This window comes from Neolamprologus brichardi, chromosome 23 (assembly GCF_056152115.1).
Source record: "Neolamprologus brichardi isolate AB-2024 chromosome 23, ASM5615211v1, whole genome shotgun sequence".
Lineage (NCBI taxonomy): Eukaryota > Metazoa > Chordata > Actinopteri > Cichliformes > Cichlidae > Neolamprologus > Neolamprologus brichardi.
The window spans coordinates 305,001-328,038 of record NC_142125.1 but is presented as its reverse complement, the minus strand read 5'-3'; the positions used below and the strand labels follow the sequence as shown (position 1 = coordinate 328,038).

Below are 23,038 nucleotides of genomic sequence, written 5' to 3'. Positions count from 1 at the left end.
GTAAAAAAACCCCCAGACAATCAAAATCACCTGTTGCGTCCGGCTGACCTGCGATCATCAGCGCGACCCGCAGTGCTCGGTATCTAACCAGGTACCCACAGCTCGGCAGGCCCGCACACAGCTCGGCCCGCACTTGTGAGCTCCAGCAGGTACAGGAGGAGCACCAAGCCTCTACCCGCAGAGACTCCCGCCTGCAGAACTTGTGTTATCCGCACAGCTGGAAACTTTGCCTGCGAATTTCTGTGCTCAAAAAATTTCAGTCATTGTTTCTGGTCGTGTGTGTAACTTCCCACCCCGGCCTTCAGCGCAGGGCTGCCGCGTGGTTTCTGTGAATCATCGGTGTTAAATCTGGGCTGCATAATTGAACTGTTTCAGCGTCACTGTTACACGAGCAGAGTCAACATCAGTGTCACCACTGTATCATTTGATTTGTATTAAAGCAGCACTACAACAGCTGCATGCTGGTGGGCCTGACCTCCTCATGCATCTGCTGTCCACGCAGTCTGATCTCCACGCAGAGTCTGATCTCCACGCAGAGTCTGATCTCCACGCAGAGTCTGATCTCCACGCAGAGTCTGATCTCCACGCAGTCTGATCTCCACGCAGTCTGATCTCCACGCAGTCTGATCTCCACGCAGAGTCTGATCTCCAGAGGATTTGAGCGTTTCCTTGCTGCCCAAACTGAAGCCGATCACAGGTTCACAGCAGCAGCCGCGTTTCTGGCTATTCAGGTGTAGCTTCCAGTAGTTCAGTTGTGACATATCCCACGGAGGGCATGGCAGTGGTGTTACCACTTGCAGACTAACCTTCAGTATTTCAGGTATGTTGGTGAACCAGCTCTGCTCTCAGAGGAAGGGTGTGACTGTGCTTTTGAGGGTGGCAGAATTTAATTAAAACTCTGACAATAAAAGGCTGCCTGCTGCTGACACTAAACACAAGGATGTTCTCGCACACCGAGCACATGACTTTAACATGATGAAAGGAAAAATGACTGCTTGTTTCCCTGTGCAGCAACACAAATAAAGCAGCACTTCCTGCTATCCTGATGTCTTCCTTTCCTTTAGCATGGCTGAAATCACCTAAATGACCCTTAAACCTGAGGAGTGATACGAACAGTCAGTTCAAACTGATTTTTAAGTAGGTGTAGTTGCTTGAAGTCTAAGGTTTTCAAGAGGACTCAAATCCAGAGGCTTTGAGCAGTTTCTGCCTTTGGAAACTGAAAACCTGTACTACAGGTAACTCTGTGGTTCCATGTGCCAGGGTCAGAGGTCACTTAAGGCTTCAAACGTTCTGCATTACGGGTTCTTCCACATCAGGCGGGCCCCAGTGGGGGTGACTGCAGGTCGTCGTGAGCAGAGAGGAGTGAAACTAAGGTCACTGAATATCTTGACCAATAAACTAATGTGACCTTTAACACTACCCCCCCCAATCAATGACTAAAGCTGTGGGATGAGGTGGGCATGTCAGGGGAGACTACAGCTTCACAAACACGTATTCATGGTGTAAATGCTGATGCAATTTATTACATTTTGAGATGCTACAAGTAAAAGCAACTTAAATTCATTTTACTTAAAGTCCAACATGTTGATTCATGATTGGTCGATTGCATAAAGCCCTAAATCAAAGAAAACAGACAACACATGAAAGTAAAGTCATATCTGAAGCACAACATACACAAATACACATCACTGTGATCTGCACCCTCACCAACTGGAAGCACGTCCACTAGGTGGCGCTCTCATCAAAGAATAAATTAGGGAGACCCACCACAGTGGGCGCTAGCTCCGCTACAACCACAACTTTTAATCCCTCCAATTTGTAAAGTCCCTGAAAAACAACACGTGTATGGCACATATCTCATCCTGTCAACAGCACGTAGCACAAACTGTAATTCAGCGACTGCATGTTTGTTCAACAAACCACGAGAGGAAACAGCTTCTGCTCACAGCACAGGCGCTTGTTCTGCAGATTTATCATTTCAGCAACATTTATCACAAAGCAAAAACTCTACGCAGCACCAAATGCTCAATGAGTGAATCATGTGGCAATCAAACATTTCAGCGATGTGCTCTTCATTATCCGTTTTTTTCCTCTCATAACCAAAAATATCAGGACCTGAAGAAATATAACAAAACACTAGATTATCTCCTTCCTGCAAGCAGGAAGCACGAGACCGGAAAGTCCTGGAAGTGACAGCGGGGAAGCTTGGTCGATGAAAACTGAGGAAACAATGTGAGGAAAAAATAAATTTACAAAAATAAATATAAAGCTCCCTTTCTCAATAAAGACAACGAGCAGGATACAAAGTTTCATGGAGGGAGAACCGAAGTTCACATGATTTGGTCTGACGGATGTAAAAAACAAGAACGCAGATTAAACAGCATCTGAGCACGAACTCAGGCTGGACACAGGCAACATACATGCATTTCATTTGGTACTGGTTCCTTTATGGTCCAGCTGGAAATGACAAGCTCATGAAATATTGGCAGAAATACTGTACAGCAGTATATGAGCACATATTTAGTTTCTACAGAGATTATTATTGGCTGTTTGCAGCTTTAGCCCTTTCTGATAATAAAGAGGGAGCCAGTTAATATTGAGCTGAAATGCATGTACACATCTGTACACTCTCAGTAAGCATGCACATAGAAACAGTGAGTCATATACAGTCAAACCACTACAGTTTAAGAAAGACGGGGTTAAGTGAAAAAAAAAGAAGCAAAAAACGCAAACACGTCGAGCTGATCGATGTCCACAGATCGATGTCCACAGATCGATGTCCACAGATCGCCGCGAAGCTCCACCTCGTCTGCGCTGGAACAAGGTGGGAAACATGAAAGCCAGAGCTACCAGCACCGAAATCAAGGCTTATTTCTTTATAATTACAGCAAATAAAACAAAACATAATGCATCCCCTTCAGAGTCAAAGGCTGTGTGGCACATGGGCAGCCCTCACAGGGCCTCGCTGCACGGCGAGAACAGCGGTGCAGCGCGCTGTGACAAAGAAGCTGCCACGGTGGTATCTAAGACACTGGAACAGCCACAGTGGACCAGACAGGCCCATGAAGAGTCTGAGGAACTCTGAGTTACATCCAGCAGAGGCTTTAAGCCCTTTGATGGCACACAATGACCACAGCAGGGGGGCAGGTCCTTCATTACACAGCAAAGAATCATGGGAGATTTCTTTTGGCTTAATGTCACCAGTTTAAAGAAATATGCAATCACATTTTACAAATCATTAAAACAAAGACGAGTGTATTTCACTCACACATCCACTTCCTCAACTCTGGAGGATATTAAAAAAAAAAAAATCCCACTGCCAACTCTGTCCAACAGAGCGAACGGGTGAAAATAAAAGAAACACACACAGGAGGACTGACAGCATGTGTGCACACGGCCGAGAGCCTGAGTCACCGCTTGTGATAGGCACCTGAAAGAGATGGAAGAGACAGAAAATGAGCTCCATGTACTGCAGTGTAGCGCTGCAAAAACCACTGACAGTCGACTAATCGTGGCTCTGCTGCGGTGCAATCTACGCTGCAGTGTTTATGAACTCGAGTTTTCCAAGGTAGAGTTCAGGAGTTTAATACGAGTGAGGAGAAACCAGCTTTGGTCGAACTAAACAGCTTCAGCATGCTCACGTGTTCATGCAGGCAGTGCTAAGAAAATAAAGGTAGATGTTCCTATTTAGACATTTGAAAGAAATGAAGATGTTCATTTTAACATTGATGGTGTCAAAGATGAGGCCCGGGGACCAGTAAAGACTGGACATCTGGACAGCAATGAAGAATGTAAACTTTAGACTTAACTGTTTTTTCCTGCTGATAAGTGACCAATCACACAGCACCAAAGTAATCAAGTAAACTTTTTGTTTGTTTGTTCCCAACTTCAAGCTTGTTTGGATGCAAACAACACCGGGGAAAGTTTCAGTCGGGTTTAAGCTTCAGCACGGAAACGGCATTACTGAGAGTCTTTACTGATCGTCTCTCATTCGCTGACTCAGGCGCCCTGCGGTCTTAGCTTTGCTCGACTTGTCCTCTGCTTTTGATTGACCATAATGTCCTTTTAATGAGGCTTAAGGTGGGCATCACAGGCCCTTAGCTGGTTCAAATCTCTCAGAAAGGTCCTTTTCTGTCACCATGGATACCTGCTCCTCCCCCCGTCACCTCTGGTGTCCCCCTGGGCTCTGTGCTGGGTCCTGTGCTCTTCTCTTTATACTTGTTACCTTTGGGCCGAATCCTTGAAAAATACAATATTTCTTTTCATTTTTATGCGGATGACATTCAAATCCATTTTGAACCGGCTGAGGATGTCACGTCGTCGTTGCAACACTTCTGCAATTGTATGAGTGAAGTTAAACTCTGGCTGCTGAGCAATCCCCTCATTCTCAATGATAAGGCTGAAATTATAACCGTCGATAGTCAGGCTGAACTCAGTGATATATTTGGGCCCTTTGCTGATACCTGGTGCTGTCTTGTTCCTTTAAGCTGGACAAACATGTGTCCTCGGTAGTTAAATCCAGTTTCTATCAACTACGTCTCATCTCTAAGGCCAAGCCCTACTTACCACGTCAGGACCTTGAAAAACGTATCCGTGCCTTTGTTACATCCAGATTAGTTTACTGTAACTCTCTTTACACTGGTCTCCATCCTCGTTCACAAACTGCAGCTCGTTCTGGTAGGTTTGAGTCTATAATCCAGTTCTTTGACCTGTCCCATTAAATATCACATTGATTTTAAAATCATAAATAACACCACACCCAGCCATCTTACTGACCTCCTCAGCTTTTATACCCCCGGGGGAGCGCTTAGATCAGCAGGCCAAATGCTCCTGGTTGATCTAGATCTCGGCTCAACACCAGAGGTGACCGTTCGCCTCTATCGCACCTCTGGAATAATCTCAACCTATATCTGCGCGTTTGTAATGGTCCTGTGTTTTATCGTTGTGCTCTGATTAAAGCTTACAGTGTTGAACCTTCAGCTTGTGCCTGGTGTATAGTTATGTCTCTGTAAGTGCACTTAATTGATTCTGTGAAGCACTTTGGCACAGCCCAAATGTGCTCTATAACTAAAACAAAACAAATACTGTAGTATTACTAGTATATTTAGTTAAACTTTGAGCCAGTGTTGAGTCTGACAGCCCTGATCTAGACTGATGTTTCCAGAACATACGCAGCCAGGAACGCTGGGATTTCTGACGAGACGCGGCTGTTAGCATCAAGCAGACTAAAGTGCAAAAACACCACAGTGTTGAAAAAGCAGCAGCTGCCTTGTTCAGGTTTTCATTCACCTCTGTAAGTTGGATCGGGTCTGGCCGGAGCGCGAGGGGCAGCAGGGTGATCTGGGTAGACGTAGCCAGGACTGACATTCTCATAGTCGTGTGTGCGCGGCTGTGGAGGCCTGAAACACGTGCAAAACATTTATTAACACATTTCTGCTTCTTTACCGACGGGACATTTCTCCTGGTGAAGCCGTGTACCTCGGAGGCTTGTAGTTCTTTTGCCTTTGGTACTCGTACTCCTCTCGTGTCCTGGGCCGGACAACATCCTCGGAATTTGGCTGGAAACCAACAGAAATTATGGTCCCACAGAGGAAAAACAGTTTTATATGGAAAAAGCAGGCATGTTAAAAATATGCACGGTCATGGAAAATTACCCTGGAGTCTCCCTCTTGCCGCCTCCTCTCCACGGCCATCCTTTCCATGGCCAGCCTCTCCCGCTCCTTCTCTTTCTCCCACTCGCGATTCTTCCTGTACTCCTTCTTCTCCTGCTCCATCAGCAGGCGGGCGATTTCCTGGCAAAGCGAGGCGACTCGGTCATTTACCCCACAATACGTCCTACATGTCACATGACGTAACTACACAAGCGTCCCAGATGTCATCAGAACACCTGGTTCACACCTCCGGTGCTGCAGAGCATCTTTGCACCTAACATTTATCCCATGTTGGAGGAGTTTCCACACTCACCTCATCTTGTGCCACCTGGGCTGCACGCACGTGCACCTGGCTCGCCTGAAACCAGAGAAAAGTTATTCTCACACAGACTGATGCTACGTTTTTGACATCAAGGCTTAAAGTTCTTTACAGCTTTGATAACAGAGTCAAATGCTTTACTGTCATTGGCTGCTCTGGAGCCAATCACGTTTCATCATGTCAACAACACATTTATGGGCAGAATCATTCAAACCTTTTCTTTACAATCAAAACCTGAGAAACTCAACCAACAGACCTTTAACTTTGCTCTTTGCTCACACTGTTTACCAACTATAAGCTAATGTGATTGTTCACATATGGACAACAATAGGACCTTGATTTCCTCCTCCTGCAGTTTCCTGGCCACCTCCAGGTCCTTCAGCTCTTGCTCGCGCAGATCGAGCTTGTTCAAACCCTTGGTGGCCTCGCTCAGTCCGTACTCAGTCTCTGGCATTACTGACCCACCGCCACGGTGCGCAATACGACCTGCAAAAGGCAAATCGTGACTAACAGAGTAGGGCTGCGACGATTATTATTAGGATTCGTTTCAGCAAAAGGAAATCTCATCTTAAAGGTGCAGTTTACACAATTACAGAATAAAGTTCGTATCATTTTTCTTGATAAATTAAAATGATTTATGGATCAAAATCATTTGTTGAATGATCAATAATTTGATGCCACATTCACACAAAGATACATTCAGCAGCAGTTGGATTAAATACAGCATTAAGAAAAGGGCTGCAGCGCATCTCCACTGGTGTTCGCTGTGTTTGTGGCAGATCTCAGATCAGTTAAATGGTCAAGTTTAGCTTCAATTGACAAGAACACACAACCAGCTCTGAAGCCCTTCATCAAGGAGACATTTGAGCTGATCAAAGCTCATCAAGCATAAGCACACAGCACACGCCTCACTGCAAGCAGAGACTATAAGAAACACACACGGCGAAATGAATCACTGGACTCAAACATAGCTGATCCTGAAACAGTGAAACTAACATGTGTGTTAGCGACTGCTGTTAGACTGACCCACCACCTCAGACTGCCACAGAGAAAAGGTTTAGCACACCACACCCCCCCCGCAGAGCCCAGAGGGAGCTCGGGGTGATACCTGTCTCGCCGCTGGGTTGACTATGACTGCGCTCCCTGCCACGACCCTCCCCCTGCTGGAGGTCCCAGAACTCCCTGCTGCCTCCTCTGCCTTCGTCGCCCCTATGATCTCCAAACAGCTCATTGGGGCTGGACTGGACACGGTGCCGTCCCCTGGTCCTTCTCTCAAAATCCTCCTCTTGCCCCTCCCAGGAAGCCCTCCCTTCCCTCAGCCGGCCCCGGCTGTGTGCCGGCTCCACAAAGGCGTCTTCGAGTCCTCTCTCCCTGCTCCGGGTTCTTGCTCTTTGTCTTCCTTTGTCTCGATGTCCGTGTCCCTCGAGCTCTCTGTCCAGACTTCGTCCTCTGTCTCTTTCTCCGTCCCGCCCCTCTGCTCTTCCCCACCTGAGGTCCTGGTCTCTGTCCCTCCTCCGATCTCGGTCCCTCCTCTGGTCTCTTGCAGTGTACCTCTCATACTCGGGTTCTCTGCCTCCGTCTCGGTCGTACTGCCTGTCTCTGACCCACGTTTTGTCCCTCTCTTTAGGGATTTGTACTGGAGGTGGTCTAGCTGGTCTCTCTTTCCTCCTCACCACTCTCTCTGTGTCCTCGTACCCTAAATCCCTGGCTCTGCCAGTCTGTGAGGGCTCGTGCTCTGGACACCTGTCCCCCTGCTTGCCTCTGTTGTGCATCAGGTGCTCAGGAAAAGGATCGGCGTGCCTGCTACGGCCTCCCTCTCCCAGCAGATAGCCCTCTGGGTATCTGGAGCGACCACGGGGTGCTGCAGCATCCAGTTTTGGCTGTCTGCTCCTTTTAGGTTCTGTTGAACTATAATCTGGAGAGTAATCTCGACGTGAGCTCACCGGAGCATCGTATCGCCCCGGGGACGCCGGTGTGTGATGTCTGGGTTTGTCCAAGTCTAGAGGTCTCCTTGCAGCTGAGCAAAGCAGAGTGAGAAGGCACAATGATGATGATGATGGTGGTGGTTGATGAAAACAGGGAAAGTTAACAACAGACAGGTGTAATACAAGTCGAGACAGTTAGTGAGCACCGGGTTAGATACAGCACCTGTGAGGAGAGCAGCGGTTAGAAGAAAGAGGAAATGCAGAAGGTGACATCAAATGACCCAAAACGTCCCGGCAGTTGTTGTGTTAGCAGCTGTCAGATGAAGGCACTCAGGACTCGTGATGGGACATCAACCAGTATGTGATGTTTTTAAATGGTTACAAATGAAAACCAGTCTTTCCTCCATTGCACTCCACGTACCACTGCTTTTGTAAATACAGATGCTGCAGACACACCAACGAAGCAAACTGATGATCTGAGCACGTTCACCTTTAAGAAAACCAGTTTGTTGGGAGTCGACATGTGGCTGAGAAATGTTTGAATGAATACAAATTAGGGATGCAACGATACCAATTTTTTCAAACCGATACGATACCGATACTTGGATCTGAGTACTTGCTGATACAGAGTACAAAAAACGATACTTCTACCACACACACACACACACACACACACACACGCAATGAATTGGAAGACAGGTTTTATTTTATTCCCTGTCGATAAAAAATAAAATCTTAATAAAAGTGACCACAAAAAACTTTCAAGTGAAAAATCAGCACTTCTGTTAAATTATTGCAGAGTCTCCACATTGTAATTTAACAAAATATCACTGAACTATTGGCGCTGTCTCGAGCTTTCAGAATAATAAATAAACACTTCTGTTTGGAATAAAATGAATACAAATTAGGTTTGAGAATAAAATAAACTTTTAAATTGTTGCAGAGTGTCCATACTGTAAACAAACAAACAAAATAACGAAAGTATTTGGCATTGACAAACCCCTCATCTGCCCGTGGATCATCAGTCCACTGTGCCGTTAAACCGAGGACTGACATCGTGCACACACTGCTTGTCTTTACCTCTTCAGAAAGTTTTGGCACCATTATCTCCCTGATGTGTGGGCGGCTGGGAATTTCATATCGCAGCTCGAGTATGCTGAGAAGACGGTTCAATCCTATGTTTTCCACGACCGGCATTGGCTGGTCATCCAGAGCGATAAAATGAGTCGAGCCTCTGTTATTTTAACTGTCCGTGGATTTTCTCTTGACATTTTTCATCGCTTTTCCAAAACCTGAGTTAAAGTTGGCTGTTCCACACTGCTGACATTTTGTTTAGCCTAGCTACAGCAGCCTCCAGTTTCTCTTTTTTATCTGGAGCTGCCAGTCTCACTCGCCTAACCCTGTGCCTGTTTAGCGCGGGATGTCCCCCTAGTGGCCAATCTAAAAAACTACAACAGAAATGACAAGCCACCCTCTGATTAATGAAATAAGTTGGTATCGGTTGATGGTATCGGTTAACTTTTACGAGTATGAGCACACACACATTTTACAGTATCGGCCCCGATACCCGATACCAGTATCGGTATCGGTGCATCCCTACTACAAATGAAAGGAAACGCACAGCGAGGAGCAAAGCTCAGGCCAGTCCTCGCTGCACTACCAGTCAGTGCAATGGCATTCCAGTTACCCAACCAGCAGCAGGGAGGTGCAAGCAGAGCCTGATACCTGCTCAGACTCCCACGGGCATTCGCTGTTTGCTCACCTCGTCTCGTTTTAAAAAATAAAATATTCTCCTATTTTTAACCTTTTATTCACACAGCTTTTATTCAGACAGCTGTTCTGTGATGAGAAAATGTTTTCGTATGTCAGAGAGAGAGGAACCTTTGGTGTGACATCATCACAGGTGCAAACGCCCAGTGGTGACGTTACAGGTGAGCAGTTACATAAGTTCCCACAGTCTGCAGTCGATACAGAGAACAAGCAGGTGACTGACGGCGAGAGGCTCGCCCGTGCCCGCCTGCGCCGAGGGCGGCTCTGCGACTACAAACACGGAAACTATTCAAATCAGCTTCTGTGAAGTTTAAACGAACAAACGAGATAAAAATCACTCACGAGCACTTTAAGTAGAAACTGTGTGCGTTGAGTTTTTGCAGAGCACCAAGTTGCTAGAAAACCACACTGATTTTTTCTGTTGACTACAAGGAAAAAGAGATTTTCCTTCCTGCTTCCCGTGAGCAGCGACACCACTGTAGTGGTTCATGTTCTGAGTCAATCTCAGAAGAAAAACATCCAAAAGGGTTGAAATGGCAAAGTCAGCATGTCACATCAGATTCAGCGGCTGCAGAGAGAAAAGCTGAGCTTTTATTAGGAACAGGAAGTTTACTTCCTCCCACACTCAGTCACAACTGTGGTTAAGACCTGCGACCGCACTAATGCCTCAACAAGACGCAATAAGAAACGGCCGCAGGGCTTCAGGCACAGAAGCAACCGTGATGGCCTGACAGTTTGGATTAGGACTCGCAGCAAAGCTTCAATTTTTCAACATGAAACATAAGATTGTGACACTGAGCTGCTAACACGCCAAAAACATGTTTTTTTTAAATACATCATCAGGAGTAAATCTAAAACTGCTCTCCTAATTCACTAAATGCCAACTCTGGTACAAAAGGCTCAAGCAGCGCTCTTCACTGGGAGGAACAGGACGAGTTATTTCTCTGCAGGAACACACAAGCCTTCCTTCAGGGTTAATTATGTGCTTATAAATGCATTCAAAATCTTCAAGTCAGCAACAATCAGTGTCAGAGACACGCCCTCCACACTCACAGCTGGAGACAAAACCAACCCGATCATCTCCCGTGGCCTTACTCATGAGTTTACATTCTTCTGTGAAAAGCTGTGAGAATTACTCTTTAATCCTTGAAAGAGTAATTCTCACAGCTAACAGATCATCTGCAGAGGCTTATTGAAGAGTTTCAGTCAGGTTTCAGAGTTCATCACAGCACAGAAACAGCTTTAGTGAAGGTTACAAATGATCTTCTTATGGCCTCTGACAGTGGACTCATCTCTGTGCTTGTCCTGCTAGACCTCAGTGCAGCATTCGATACTGTTGACCATAATATTCTGTTAGAGCGATTAGAACATGCTGTAGGTATTACAGGTATTGCACTGCAGTGGTTTGTATCATATCTATCTAATAGACTCCAGTTTGTGCATGTAAATGGAGAGTCCTCTTCACACACTGAGGTTAATTATGGAGTTCCACAGGGTTCAGTGCTAGGACCAATTCTGTTTACATTATACATGCTTCCCTTAGGCAGCATCATTAGAAGACATAGCATACATTTTCACTGCTATGCAGATGACACCCAGCTCTATCTGTCCATGAAGCCAGATAACACACACCAATTAGTTAAACTGCAGGAATGTCTTAAAGACATAAAGACCTGGATGGCCGCTAACTTTCTGCTTCTTAACTCAGATAAAACTGAGGTCATTGTACTCGGTGCTGAAAAGCTTAGAAATATGGTATCTAAGCAGATTCTGACTCTGGATGGCATTACCTTGGCCTCCAGTAACACTGTGAGGAACCTTGGAGTCATTTTTGACCAGGATATGTCCTTCAATGCACATATTAAACAAATATGTAAGACTGCGTTCTTCCATTTGTGCAACATCTCTAAAGTTAGAAATATCCTGTCTCAGAGTGACGCTGAAAAACTAGTTCATGCATTTATTACTTCCAGGCTGGACGACTGCAATTCATTATTATCAGGATGTCCAAAAAACTCACTGAAAAGCCTTCAGCTGATCCAAAATGCTGCAGCAAGAGTCCTGACAGGGACTAGAAAGAGAGAGCAGATTTCTCCTGTTTTGGCTTCCTGTTAAATCCAGAATTCAAAATCCTGCTCCTCACATACAAGGTCTTAAATAATCAGGCCCCATCTTATCTTAATGACCTTGTAGTACCATATCACCCTATTAGAGCACTTCGCTCTCGCTCTGCAGGCCTACTTGTTGTTCCTAGAGTATTTAAAAGTAGAATGGGAGGGAGAGCCTTCAGTTTTCAGGCCCCTCTTCTGTGGAACCAGCTTCCAGTTTGGATTCAGGAGACAGACACTATCTCTACTTTCAAGATTAGGCTTCAAACTTTCCTTTTTGCTAAAGCATATAGTTAGGGCTGGACCAGGTGACCCTGAATCCTCCCTTAGTTATGCTGCAATAGATGTAGGCTGCCGGGGATTCCCATGATGCATTGAGTTTTTCCTTTCCAGTCACCTTTCTCACTCACTATGTGTTAACAGACCTCTCTGTATTGAATCATATCTGTTATTAACCTCTGTCTCTCTTCCACAGCATGTCTTTATCCTGTCTTCCTTCTCTCACCCCAACCAATCACAGCAGATGGCCCCGCCCCTCCCTGAGCCTGGTTCTGCTGCAGGTTTCTTCCTGTTAAAAGGGAGTTTTTCCTTCCCACTGTCACCAAACGGCCGCTCAGCCGTTTTACAGATAGAAAACTAGCTTTGCTCCGACAGCCATAAGTCAGCGGTGCTCTCCTCACCTCCATGATCTTCATCAAAGCGCGTTTCCAGCTGCTTATGTCTCCTCCTGTCCTCTTTCATCTCCTTCTCCTGCAGCTTACGAGCGATGGCCTACAACAAAACAACGCAACAGTAAGCACGGCGTCCCGCATCAATATAGAAACGTCCCACTTAGACAAAGGTCATATTTCTTTGGGTGCACGAACAGTAGCTCCCTTCTCAGGCCAATTAGCACATGCTTCGTGCACCTTATGGAGCACGTAGGAGGCGATCTGACCCAAGTCAGCTCACTCTGACTAATCTAACAAACAGTGCTGCTGATTGGGAAACAGAATCTAGGATTTCTCAGCTTTCCCATTTATCAACAACGTCACTGTAATGTTAAAAAAATAAATAAATAAATGTGGAAACAAAGGCGCAATGATTGGACAAGAATGACCCGCTCAAAACAGGAAGACTAGAAACAACTGAGGGGTAGAAACAAGCTGCCCTCAGGTCTGCTGCTCACCGCATCTTTCTCTTCTTGCTGTCGCTGTCGCTCTGCCTGTCGGACCAGTTCCTCCTGAATCTCCTGGGCGATCTCGTTGTCTTGGCGCTCACTGAGGTTCACGTGTGTTGTAAGCATGTACGAAGAGAAGAAGCAGGGAAATGTTACAGTAGGGATGTAATGGAAGCACATTTTTAAACAGCTTTGCTTAAAGATGCATCTTCATACTGACACACTTGTTAAATAAGCATCGTTACACTTTTCACGTCTCCATTATTACGACAGACTCACGCAGCGGTGCTGAAACCGGCTCTGCTACGACACACGTTAGATTGTTGTGTATATAAAGGTTTAAAACCTCACTGACTTCAACACTGAAAATGATTTTTCTCACTTATTTTTTCAGTAATTCTGTTTCAAGTCAACACCCGAAGCCTCAGCTTTGAAGTTATCCAGCATGTTGTGAATGCTGGTCAGCGCCTCAGGCAGGAGCAGGAGGATCTTAGCTTACTGCAGCGTTGATCTCACTAGGCTCACTCTCATCTTTGAAGCTGCACGATTTAGTCACAAACACCATCTGCCTGCAGGGCTGGTGTGTGAAAATCCTTACAGTGTGTGCAGACGCACCTGAGTGTGTATCTTACTAACAGGAGGAGGAGCTTATCCAACCTGGATTTGACCCGAGTGGTTAGGATGAATTAAAGTGGCACATGTAAACAAACTGCTGCACCTGAGCGTCTTGAAACAGTGCGTGCTGAGAAAGCAGTGATGCTGTTTAGTCCCGTGTCTAAGTGGCGAGTGTGGGATAGACGGTGAGCCTGCATGCATCGCTGAGGCGTCCGGCCTCGCACCCAGGGAGTGCAATCCCTCTACTCGAGCCCTCCGTGTTTAGTTTAAAATAAGTGGTTCTGCGAGTCAGCGCTTTTATGTTGATTAAAACTGCAGAGCACAGAGAGACTCCAAGTGCCTTTTTGCACACTTGGGATGCAACAGAGAGACAGCAGAGCTGCTATGTTCAGGTCAGCGGAGCCAGATTTATGTTCCTGCATCAGGCCACTGTGGTTAGTAAGTGTACGCGCTGCATTGCTTTGGACATGCAGTTGGAAGCAACCCAAACCCCTCGGAGAATATAATTATACACCAGCGGTGACAAAGACACCACAGACTCCATAACAACTGAAGATCTGCTCATGCCGTTTGTTTCTGCATGTTTCTGCAGGATAAAGACTGAAAGCATTTTGTAGGTTAGCATGAGTCTCCTAACACAGATAACATGTCTGCAGCACAGACCTGTAAGAAGTCTGTTACTCCCTACGCCTCATTGACGCATGGCTCATCTCCTCTTAAATAATCTGAGAACCAGCTGGTCAGCAGAACCTCATGATTGCTCCGGCAAAAACAAGATTGAAAGCCTACTGAATGACAGGATCTTCTCATTTATAACAATAACAGTGTTAAAGCTACTCTGAAAAATCACTCAGGAGTCACCCAGAGCGCCGCGCTGGCTGACCTCGCTGCTGAAGCACAAATCTGTCCGAGGACGGGGTTTGGGAGTAATTACATGAGATTAGACTAATTGGAAACAGATGCCATCATCAGAGTAACTAATAACGCTCACAGCGAGTACTGCTGAGTAATCTGATGGCTTTAAAAGCCCTCGAGGTGCAGCGAGTGCTTTATTTCAAACATCCAACCAGCAGATTCGTATTTTTCTACCTGGACAAATGTCGCTCATATACACAACTATAAGCAGGCGCATGCTTTTATGCAACTGCTGACTCTAGTTTGACTTTTCATCAGCACAAAGCTCAATTTCATCATTGATTTGGACTTTTTCTGATCCATCTCCAGTAATTCCTGCTCTGCTTACATCTAACAGGTGTGTATGACGTGTGAGGGACACCTACATGTCAACGTTCTCCTTCTGAGTCTTCATCTTGGCCCTCTCATCCTCCTCCTCTTGGAGCTTCTTGGCCACCTGCAGGTCGTTCTGCACCAGACGGCTCTTATAGACATTGGAGGCCAAGTGGCTCTCAACTGTTGACACACACAGACACACACAGGCTTTACTATCAGTGAGATAAAATGAGTGTTGAACAGCAGAGGTCATTTGCACATCTACACGTCAGCGTCTGAGGAGCACTAACTACTCTTTAGATGATCGGCTGAGGACAAGATAAACGCCGAGGCCGTTTCAGCCTCTGCTGTTCAGCAGACTGCGCTCAGTCACTGAGGAATGAATGTTGGCAGCCGAGGCGTCGTTCCAAGGTTGTGTGACGGCATGTCGTCGACCATAACAGATGAGAAATCCTGCTTGCTGACGCACTTCTAGCACTTTGTAGGCAGCGCATCACTCACTCAGTTCTGTTATTGATCCGGGACAAAATTACATTTGGCAATTTGTACGCGAGGGCGCCATAAGGTTTGTGTTTGTGATGGAACAGGAAACCATGTCACAGCTGTGCCAACGTGATAAAGAGTCGAGGGACTGACATCGATTTCTGGTTCTCTTGAATGACGCTGTGATTAATGTTTCACGTGCTGACAGCCCATAAAAAAACGTCTGAAGGTATAACTGAAGTCACAGCGTAAGATGAAGCACATTCATCCACTGCCATGTTTGCCATGTCAACAGCAATCTGGAGTCATCTTTCAAGGAAACGGACATTGTGAAATCTGTTCATAAAACCTCTGGAGAGGCCTCGGGTCATCCAGGAAAAGAAACAACGCTGAGCTGTGACAACATCAGACACACGAGTGGAAAAGAAGCAAACAGAAGATGCCAAGTGCTGACACGGCCTCGCAGAAATGTGTCCATGTGACATTTGGACACTTTGCTGTTCGGCATGCTCAACATTTTGAATGGAAACAAAAGCCAGCTGCACACGAACAAACTCAATGTGCTTCAAATCTTCTTTTGGACGCCATCTGCTGATGTCATCCGTGAAAAAATAAACAAGGGGGGGGGGGGCTGCATATTTAGAGGACTACTGAAATATATTAAATGGCATCCTCCCTTTTGACTTCCAGGGTCAAAGGTGAAAGAGCATCCTGCCAACACAAACCTGATCAGTTATTGTGGCAACAAAGGAGCAAATGGAAACGAGCCTACAGCACAATCACATTCATTACAGCTAATCTGCACTGAGGGCGTGGCTGGATGACATCTGCCTTCCTCTCATTTAGCAGAGCTCGTGGCAGAATTTACCTTTATATGGTTTTACAATGGAGGGAACGGACAGATAAACTAGTGTCCTCTACAGCAGCTCCTTCTCTCGGCTCACACTTAGTGCAAACCAAAGGTTCACCAGACTCAATAATACAGCAGCGGCCCGTCTCTGATGCACAGAAAGAACCTGACGTTGATGTGAGATCTCAACAACTTATCTTGATGCAATTACAAACAAAACGAGGGGACGTAGCCTCTATAATGACTCTAATTACTTGCATGTGCTCACATTAAAGCACCAGCTAGCGTAAAAGGAGACACAGATGCAGTGTGTTCAGCTCTACAATCAGAGCTTTCTGTGCTACAGCTGCTGCACACAAAAAAGCCACATCACTGCTCTGATGCAGAGCTTTGTGGCGTCCCGCACCGCGGCTCGACTAATTGTGTACCAGGGTTTATACGGGCTTAATCAGACTGCAGCCACCGACGCCGCGCTCTGCCCTGCAAAACGCAAAGTGGAGCATTGTGGGCTGCGTGCATGCTTTCACTGCTACAAATAAAACATAATTCAAAGCTTGATTTTTAGCAAAGTGATACCAAATGATTTAGGAAAGGAAAAGTCTGCAGTTACATAAAAAGCCCAATGCAGAAAACAGTGCAATAACAAATGGCACCAAGTGTTTAACCCTTTAAGACCTACCATAGAACCAAGTCTGCCAGAGCTTATATTATATGTTTACATGCTGTGGAGCCATTTTTGGGAGCATTTCAAGTTGCTATACATCAATACAACCATTACAGCCTAAATTTTAATAATATGTCTGCATTAAGTGCATAGTAATTACATAAAATTGCAAAAAAGTGCAATAAACTACAAAAAAAAAAGTAAAATTGTTTTTGTTTTTTAACATATATTTCTAGTTAGAGAAATTTAAGAGGCTTATCCCTCAAAACTGTAAATACAAAAAAGTTGCACAAAATAGTTTCCCACCACAGGAAATTTATTTTGAGTGTCTTCATAGTTTTATTTTTGAAATACACCAATTTTTATACACTGCAGGAAAAACAAAAATAAATATTATAATGCAGATTTGCAAAAAAGCAGCATATGCATCAAAATAAACTATTTCCAGCAGTGCAATATGAGTCCTAAGCATCCCAGAAACCACACAGAAAGTCATAAAGTCAAAGATAACTTTTAAAAACACCAGTATAGGCTGATGGGGGCCTGATAGGCCAGGTCATGGCGGACATGCGATAGTTCACGCTGACGTCTATTCCAACGTAGGAAGTGTTACAAACAGCTGATCGGATCAGCAAAGCGTGTTTCAGGAATATTATGTTTTTGTTGCTGCAAGCGCTTTTTATGCAGTTTTTGCAAAGATATATGTGGAAGGAAACTGTGACCGAGGACAAGCTGATGGCATAAGATGTAAGTACAACTCCTCCGGTTTCATATGCAAAAGAAATTATTGCGCTAGCTCACGTGGTTGCAGAGCTACCGGGATTTAAAAATAGTTACGCAAAACAGAGCGTGCCCGCTCCTACCGGCTTTAAAGGGTTAAACAGACTCTCCACATACAGACTTCTCTGTATAAACGTGGACTTCTGTCACGTGAATAACGCAGCCACGCTTTCGTCTGCCTGAACACAGTCAGGGGAAGCAAACGTCTGAAGGAGGGATCACTCCTCTGTTTGTCAAACGCTTGTTTTACCCGTGACGCTCCTCAGGAGTAGAAACTCATCAAGAGTCAAGCTGAATGTGAGAATGAATGAGAACCACTGCCTTAAGGTAAAAATACCTTAAGGCAGTAGGATGAAGAAAAACCCCGAACATGACTAATGTGTAGATGCTTACTTTCTTGTTCCTGGAGGTTATAGGCCAGGGAGTGGTCCTCCAGCACGGCGAAGTCTCGGCACACTAAAGAAAGGAAGAAAAACAGGCTTCATTTAAAAACGAGTGCTGGAAAGTGTAGCAAACGTTACAATCATCTAAACAGCCCAAAGTATTCAAACACAGAGCCATGCTACAGGTTAAACACAAGCTTGAGGAAGAAGAGACGTCAATCGGACTTCTCGCGGTTTCCCGCGTTTAACATCTGGCACGTCTTCCCACATGTGCTTAACCAATAAAAATGAATTTAAAGTCATGACGGAAGTTTCAGGATTCCACCAACAGGGAATCAAATGTGTCACGACACCGAGAAACTACTTTGACCGAGAAAATACTTCTAAAACTGTGTTTTGTTTTTAATCTGATAATCTGAGCAGAGTGCTTCGCTGCACTGTGAGCACATCATTCTTAGTTACACAAAGTGATTTTAGATCCTGTCTGATCTTCTGGAATTTGTTTTTGGATCTGAGATGAACTGAAAGTGAATGAGGAAGCTCTCTGCTCTCTGCACTCAGACTAAAAAAGCGCTCAGGGTTTTTTATCTTGACAAGTTATTTTAAGGTGAGAAGTGAGAAAACGTTTTGTTGCTGCCCTGAAGTGCAATTCAAAAGGCAACATGTAGTTGCTCATCTAGCAGAAAACAGAAGACAGTAAAACGACACGTGTTTGTGTATAGCCGAATAAGCTACAGTAAGTAAAGTAAGATTAACCTGAATCTAACCCGAGTTTTTATGACGCAGGACTTTTTTCCTGTCATTTTCAGGCCTTGACAAAGACAAAGTCCACCAGCCACAGTCTCAGCTCAAAAATGTTTTCTTAAAGAAAAAAATATGAACTGCTCATTTTCCATATCTACACAACAAATCGAGAGCCAACTTTCCAGGCGTGGTTTCGGTATCACTGGTGCTGCCAAAAGATTCATCCTGAAAACAACAGGCTGACGGAGTAGGTGGGGATTTCTTCCTCAGAAACCCCCCCAGCACCAAACGTCATCCCGACACATCCACCTGATCCTTCTCAACGACGCACACAGCTCGCGCCTCTTCACGTTCGCTCCAGATCTTTAACAGCAGACAGTTTCCTGTTAAGAACTAAGGAGGCGGTTTTAGGCCTTTCTCACAACCTCAGCTAAACATGAATGTGGACTTAAAAGATCTGTCAGCGTAGCTCAACTACCCCTACTTAGCAACAGTACCATAGCATCATATAAACAGAGTATTCTGTCATGGCTTCATCGAAGCCTTCAGCAGTGTGGAGCTGCCACCAGATCGCTTGAACACAGCAATCTGGCATCATACATATTCACCTGTGTCGATCAGTTTGTGGAGCTCTCTTCCTCACCCACACACGGTCTCCCCTGCCAAGCTCACAGTCCAAAGATCAACCACATGAAATATTAATAACCAGTAACTGCCTGTGACTGTAGAGATCGCTGGGAGGGAATCGACCACCATTAGGCAAACACACTTGATGAATCCTCCAGACTGCCTTGTTGTGCACGATGGCTGATGACAGATGCTTTGAAGGAGGATGACACCTCCACCGAGCATTTTCTCAACCATATGCTTAATCTTCTTAGCAAAGAGATTGTATCGTGGCTGCTGCTGCTTTATGCGTCAACAGTACTTTAACAGTTGCTTTTAAACAGACTTCAGAGGAATTCAAGTGAAAGACGGGTTACAGCTGCACTCACGGTTTAGCTTTTCACACCATCATTCATTTCAGGACCTGAAACAGAAAATAGGTCTAACATGTGTGCACTATGCAAATAGATGGACACTTCTGCGTTTAATAAACCACAAGAACATCTAAATATAAGTAAATATTTCAAGTTCATTTCTGCACCTCGTTGTTTTTACTGTTTTCTAACTTTTCCAGCAGTTTTGTAGAGTCCATCCCTTCCCAATGCAGACTAGACAAGCAGTGCAGGATTCTTCTCTCTCTGACCAGAATAACAAACATCCTGCCCAGCAGCTGCTTCACACTAACAGCTCCTTCCCACCAGCAAAGCATCCCATCCATAATGCTTTTCCATATAAACACCCCGTTTCCATTCTGCTTTTCAAATCCACAAACAATAGCAGACCTAGTTCTGGGTGTCTGTGTGGCAAAGAGCTCGTGGGAGTCATATTCTGAACAGTCATAAGAAGCAGGAGGAAATGGCACCAGAGAATATGAGACCGGGGGCAAAACAACAAACAAAACTCGTGTTCAAAACTCTGGCTGGACCACATACCTTAAAACAGGAAATCAACTCAGGTGACAAAGTTACAAGTCATGTAAACACAGCACATTTCACCAGCCCAGCACTGTGTTTAATATGAGGAGGATCTCACTGTGTCAACATGTACACAATACATAAAACGGTGTTTCCCGCTGTAAACCTGTCTGGATGACACCTGCACCCAGACTGACCATCTAACTCCAGCCTGAAAAGACCAGTAAGTGTGCTAGCATCCACTAGCAGCGTGTGCTAAGAGCCACATTAGCCGTAGTGCATGAGACAAACAAATAAACACCTGCGTTTACTCGGTTAACATTAGCCTCGCTAGAGTTATCCTAGCATAACAGGCTGGCTGTTTAAGAGCTAGCTTGCTTTATATTTTTCCAGGAAACATGTTATGTGGACATTACCCTCTTTCACTCCAGGTAGTTTATTCTGGTCGATGCTAACGTTACATTCAGCCATGTTGTCACGGATAATAAGTAAAAACAAGAAAAAGAAAAGAAAAAACCCGTTGACGGCGAATTACACTTCAGCGTTTCTTCCGAAGGTTAACGGCAGCCTGATTGATCGCTTTACTCATAAACCCGATTGATGGTTCAGGTGCTGGACGACCCTTTGATTAGTTTCGGTAACCACCCTCTCCTGATACGTCGCCGCTGTAATTGCCAGGCTGTTACTCTGCTGTAGCTAGCTGCCTGTCAGATTGCTAGCGTCCCTCCCTCCTACACCCGGCCAACGGAGTAAGAGGATATTTCCTGTCTAGATTTTTCAGAATAAAATACCAGCTTTCGCAAGACTTGTGCAGGAAAAATAAATCAATTCAATTTAGTTCAATTCAATTTTATTTATATAGCGCCAAATCACAACAACAGTCGCCTCAAGGCGACTCACACACACACTCGAATAAAAAGAAAAGAAAATCAAAGTGAAGATTGTTCAAGAGTTCCCTTATTTATTTATAAATATTAATTAAAAATATTTATATATTCGTGACACAATAAATATAGAAATACAACTGAACCATACTACTGACTACACCAGACCTACATGCTTACGAACTTAGCCCAGCAAGTATAACTTTAACCTTTGACTGTGCAAAAGCCAACATTTACATTCAGCTTTATACTTTAGGTTTTTTGAAGTGTACCTTTATCAGCCAGCTTCCCAAACATTTATTGAATATATTATTGAACTAAAAGAAACGTTTAACGAAGCTCTCCATTGAGGTAAAAAAATATCTAAGAATACACTTAAGTTTCGGAAACTGAGACTGTTTGAATTTAAACCCTTACATTATAAATAACTGAAATCACCAAAATAAGCTAGTAATAACTGTGGATTTTCTAAACTTGGCATGATTAGTACACGAAAGTGCTGCAGTTTTAAGTGTATATTTTCATAGTGATCATTACAAGTCAGCAGCATATGATAAAACTGCTCCGTTTATAAATTCACAAGAATGCACTGCTGTATTAACGTTTGCTTTAAGCTGAAAAGTGAGTGAGCACACTTCCGGTTGGTTTCTAACTACTTGCGGCTGACTTACGAGAGGCTTTGAATTGACGCAGCCCTCTTCTCGAGGTTCAGCTGCTGTAGACGTGTGCTGCATGTGCAGCTTCGGCAAGTCTTCTCCACGAAGCAACCGTGGGTCAACACGACGGTCCACGCGAGCAACGATTCATGTGTGGGAACCGTGAAGGCAGACTGAGTGAATGGATCCGCATTTACACGCGTCACGCCTTCTATAAAATACACGCTCACTGCAGCTGCTCTGTTGATTATGATAATCTAATTGCTCCCTCTGGTGTTCAGCTCTACCACAACCGCTTCTAATTGACATAACATCCCTAAAACAAGTCGATGGTGGGGGTCCATCTGCAGATAAATCAATGGGATTGTTTGTGGTCGTGCACAGACGGCTTCCTTAAGTGATGCTTAAGTAAAGCAGTTTTACTGTTTAGTTTTTCAGTGAAATACAATGAGGTCATCAAAGGCCTGACCTCTGCCGTTAAAGATGAAACAGAACAGAAGCTGGAGGCTGTGGGGCTCTGACTGCTTCGACTGCTTGGATTGTGCAGAGTTACGAATGCATCATAAGGTCTTTAAGTGCATCCAAATGATATTTAGTTGGTGTGAACAGTGACTGCCTCCTGCAGACTGCAGATCCCCTCAGCACAGTCTTTCCTGATTCTTCAGCTTTCGTGTTTGTCGTCTCTTTATTTGTGTATTTAGAAGATGACGGCTAAAGGAGCGAGCCTGTGAAAACCCCCTGTGCATCTCAAAGGACTCTTATAATAACAGCCAAATTTAGCAGGTTCAAGCAGCTCATTTCCCTTCGCCTGCACAAATGCTGTGTGCGCTCCTCTGGCTGACGTATGAAATGTGATTTCCTTGATTCATAGAATAGGATACGGTAAAATGGGAGGTGTGGGATGTTTGGCGTTGCCTCAGTGATGGATGCTCCTTCACCTCCAAATCAGTCTTGAAGCCAAGATTGAAGAGCCCGTCTCTGGTTATGGTGCACTCAAGGACCGAATCAATTTACTTGCCACTCTTTCCCTAACCCAACCCACTCCTTCGTACCTATTTTAGGAAGCAATTAAAGTAAAAGAAAAAGACTTGCGAGTGCCAAGAACATCTGATACTGGTTCACAACCAACAGGTTGATTGATAGCATCCTCTCTTTTTGATTTACCCGTGTCAGAGTGATGTAGGGTTTCTTGGCCGCGCGTCCACGTCACATCGCTGTATTTCATTCAGACGATTCACGGGTGAGAAGGTGACGAAGTCCGCAGTGACGAAGCCCACAGTGACGAGAGGTGAATTTG

At 44.9% G+C, this 23,038-nt stretch overlaps 2 protein-coding genes across 2 annotated transcripts in view; one reads left to right on the top strand and one right to left on the bottom strand.

Annotated features, from left to right (window-relative positions):
• Positions 1-1,494: 1,494 nt before the first annotated feature.
• ccdc50a (coiled-coil domain containing 50a) lies at positions 1,495-20,951 on the bottom strand. Its single transcript, XM_087835742.1, has 12 exons — positions 20,618-20,951; positions 17,948-18,010; positions 14,828-14,957; positions 12,942-13,032; positions 12,454-12,544; positions 7,079-7,987; positions 6,305-6,456; positions 5,965-6,009; positions 5,655-5,792; positions 5,479-5,558; positions 5,290-5,399; positions 1,495-3,430 (listed from the first exon to the last, which is right to left on the bottom strand). The coding sequence occupies exons 1-12, from the start codon at positions 20,670-20,672 to the stop codon at positions 3,411-3,413; spliced, it is 1,884 nt and encodes a 627-aa protein (XP_087691868.1). The 5' UTR covers positions 20,673-20,951; the 3' UTR covers positions 1,495-3,410.
• Positions 20,952-22,920: 1,969 nt separating this feature from the next.
• Positions 22,921-23,038, top strand: part of uts2d (urotensin 2 domain containing) — a 1,502-nt gene continuing 1,384 nt past the window's right edge. Inside the window, exon 1 of the mRNA XM_006803309.3 lies at positions 22,921-23,038. This exon is cut by the window's right edge and continues 236 nt beyond it. The gene's annotated coding sequence lies outside the window, so the exon portion shown is untranslated.

Coding starts and splice junctions, on each gene's coding strand:
- ccdc50a (XM_087835742.1), bottom strand. CDS start 20,672: ATGGCTGAATGTAACGTTAGCATCGACCAGAATAAACTACCTGGAGTG. Junction 7,988..12,453: donor CTTTGATGAAGATCATGGAG/GTGAGGAGAGCA, acceptor TGCTTTGCTCAG/CTGCAAGGAGACCTCTAGAC. Junction 5,793..5,964: donor CCCAGGTGGCACAAGATGAG/GTGAGTGTGGAA, acceptor TCGCTTTGCCAG/GAAATCGCCCGCCTGCTGAT.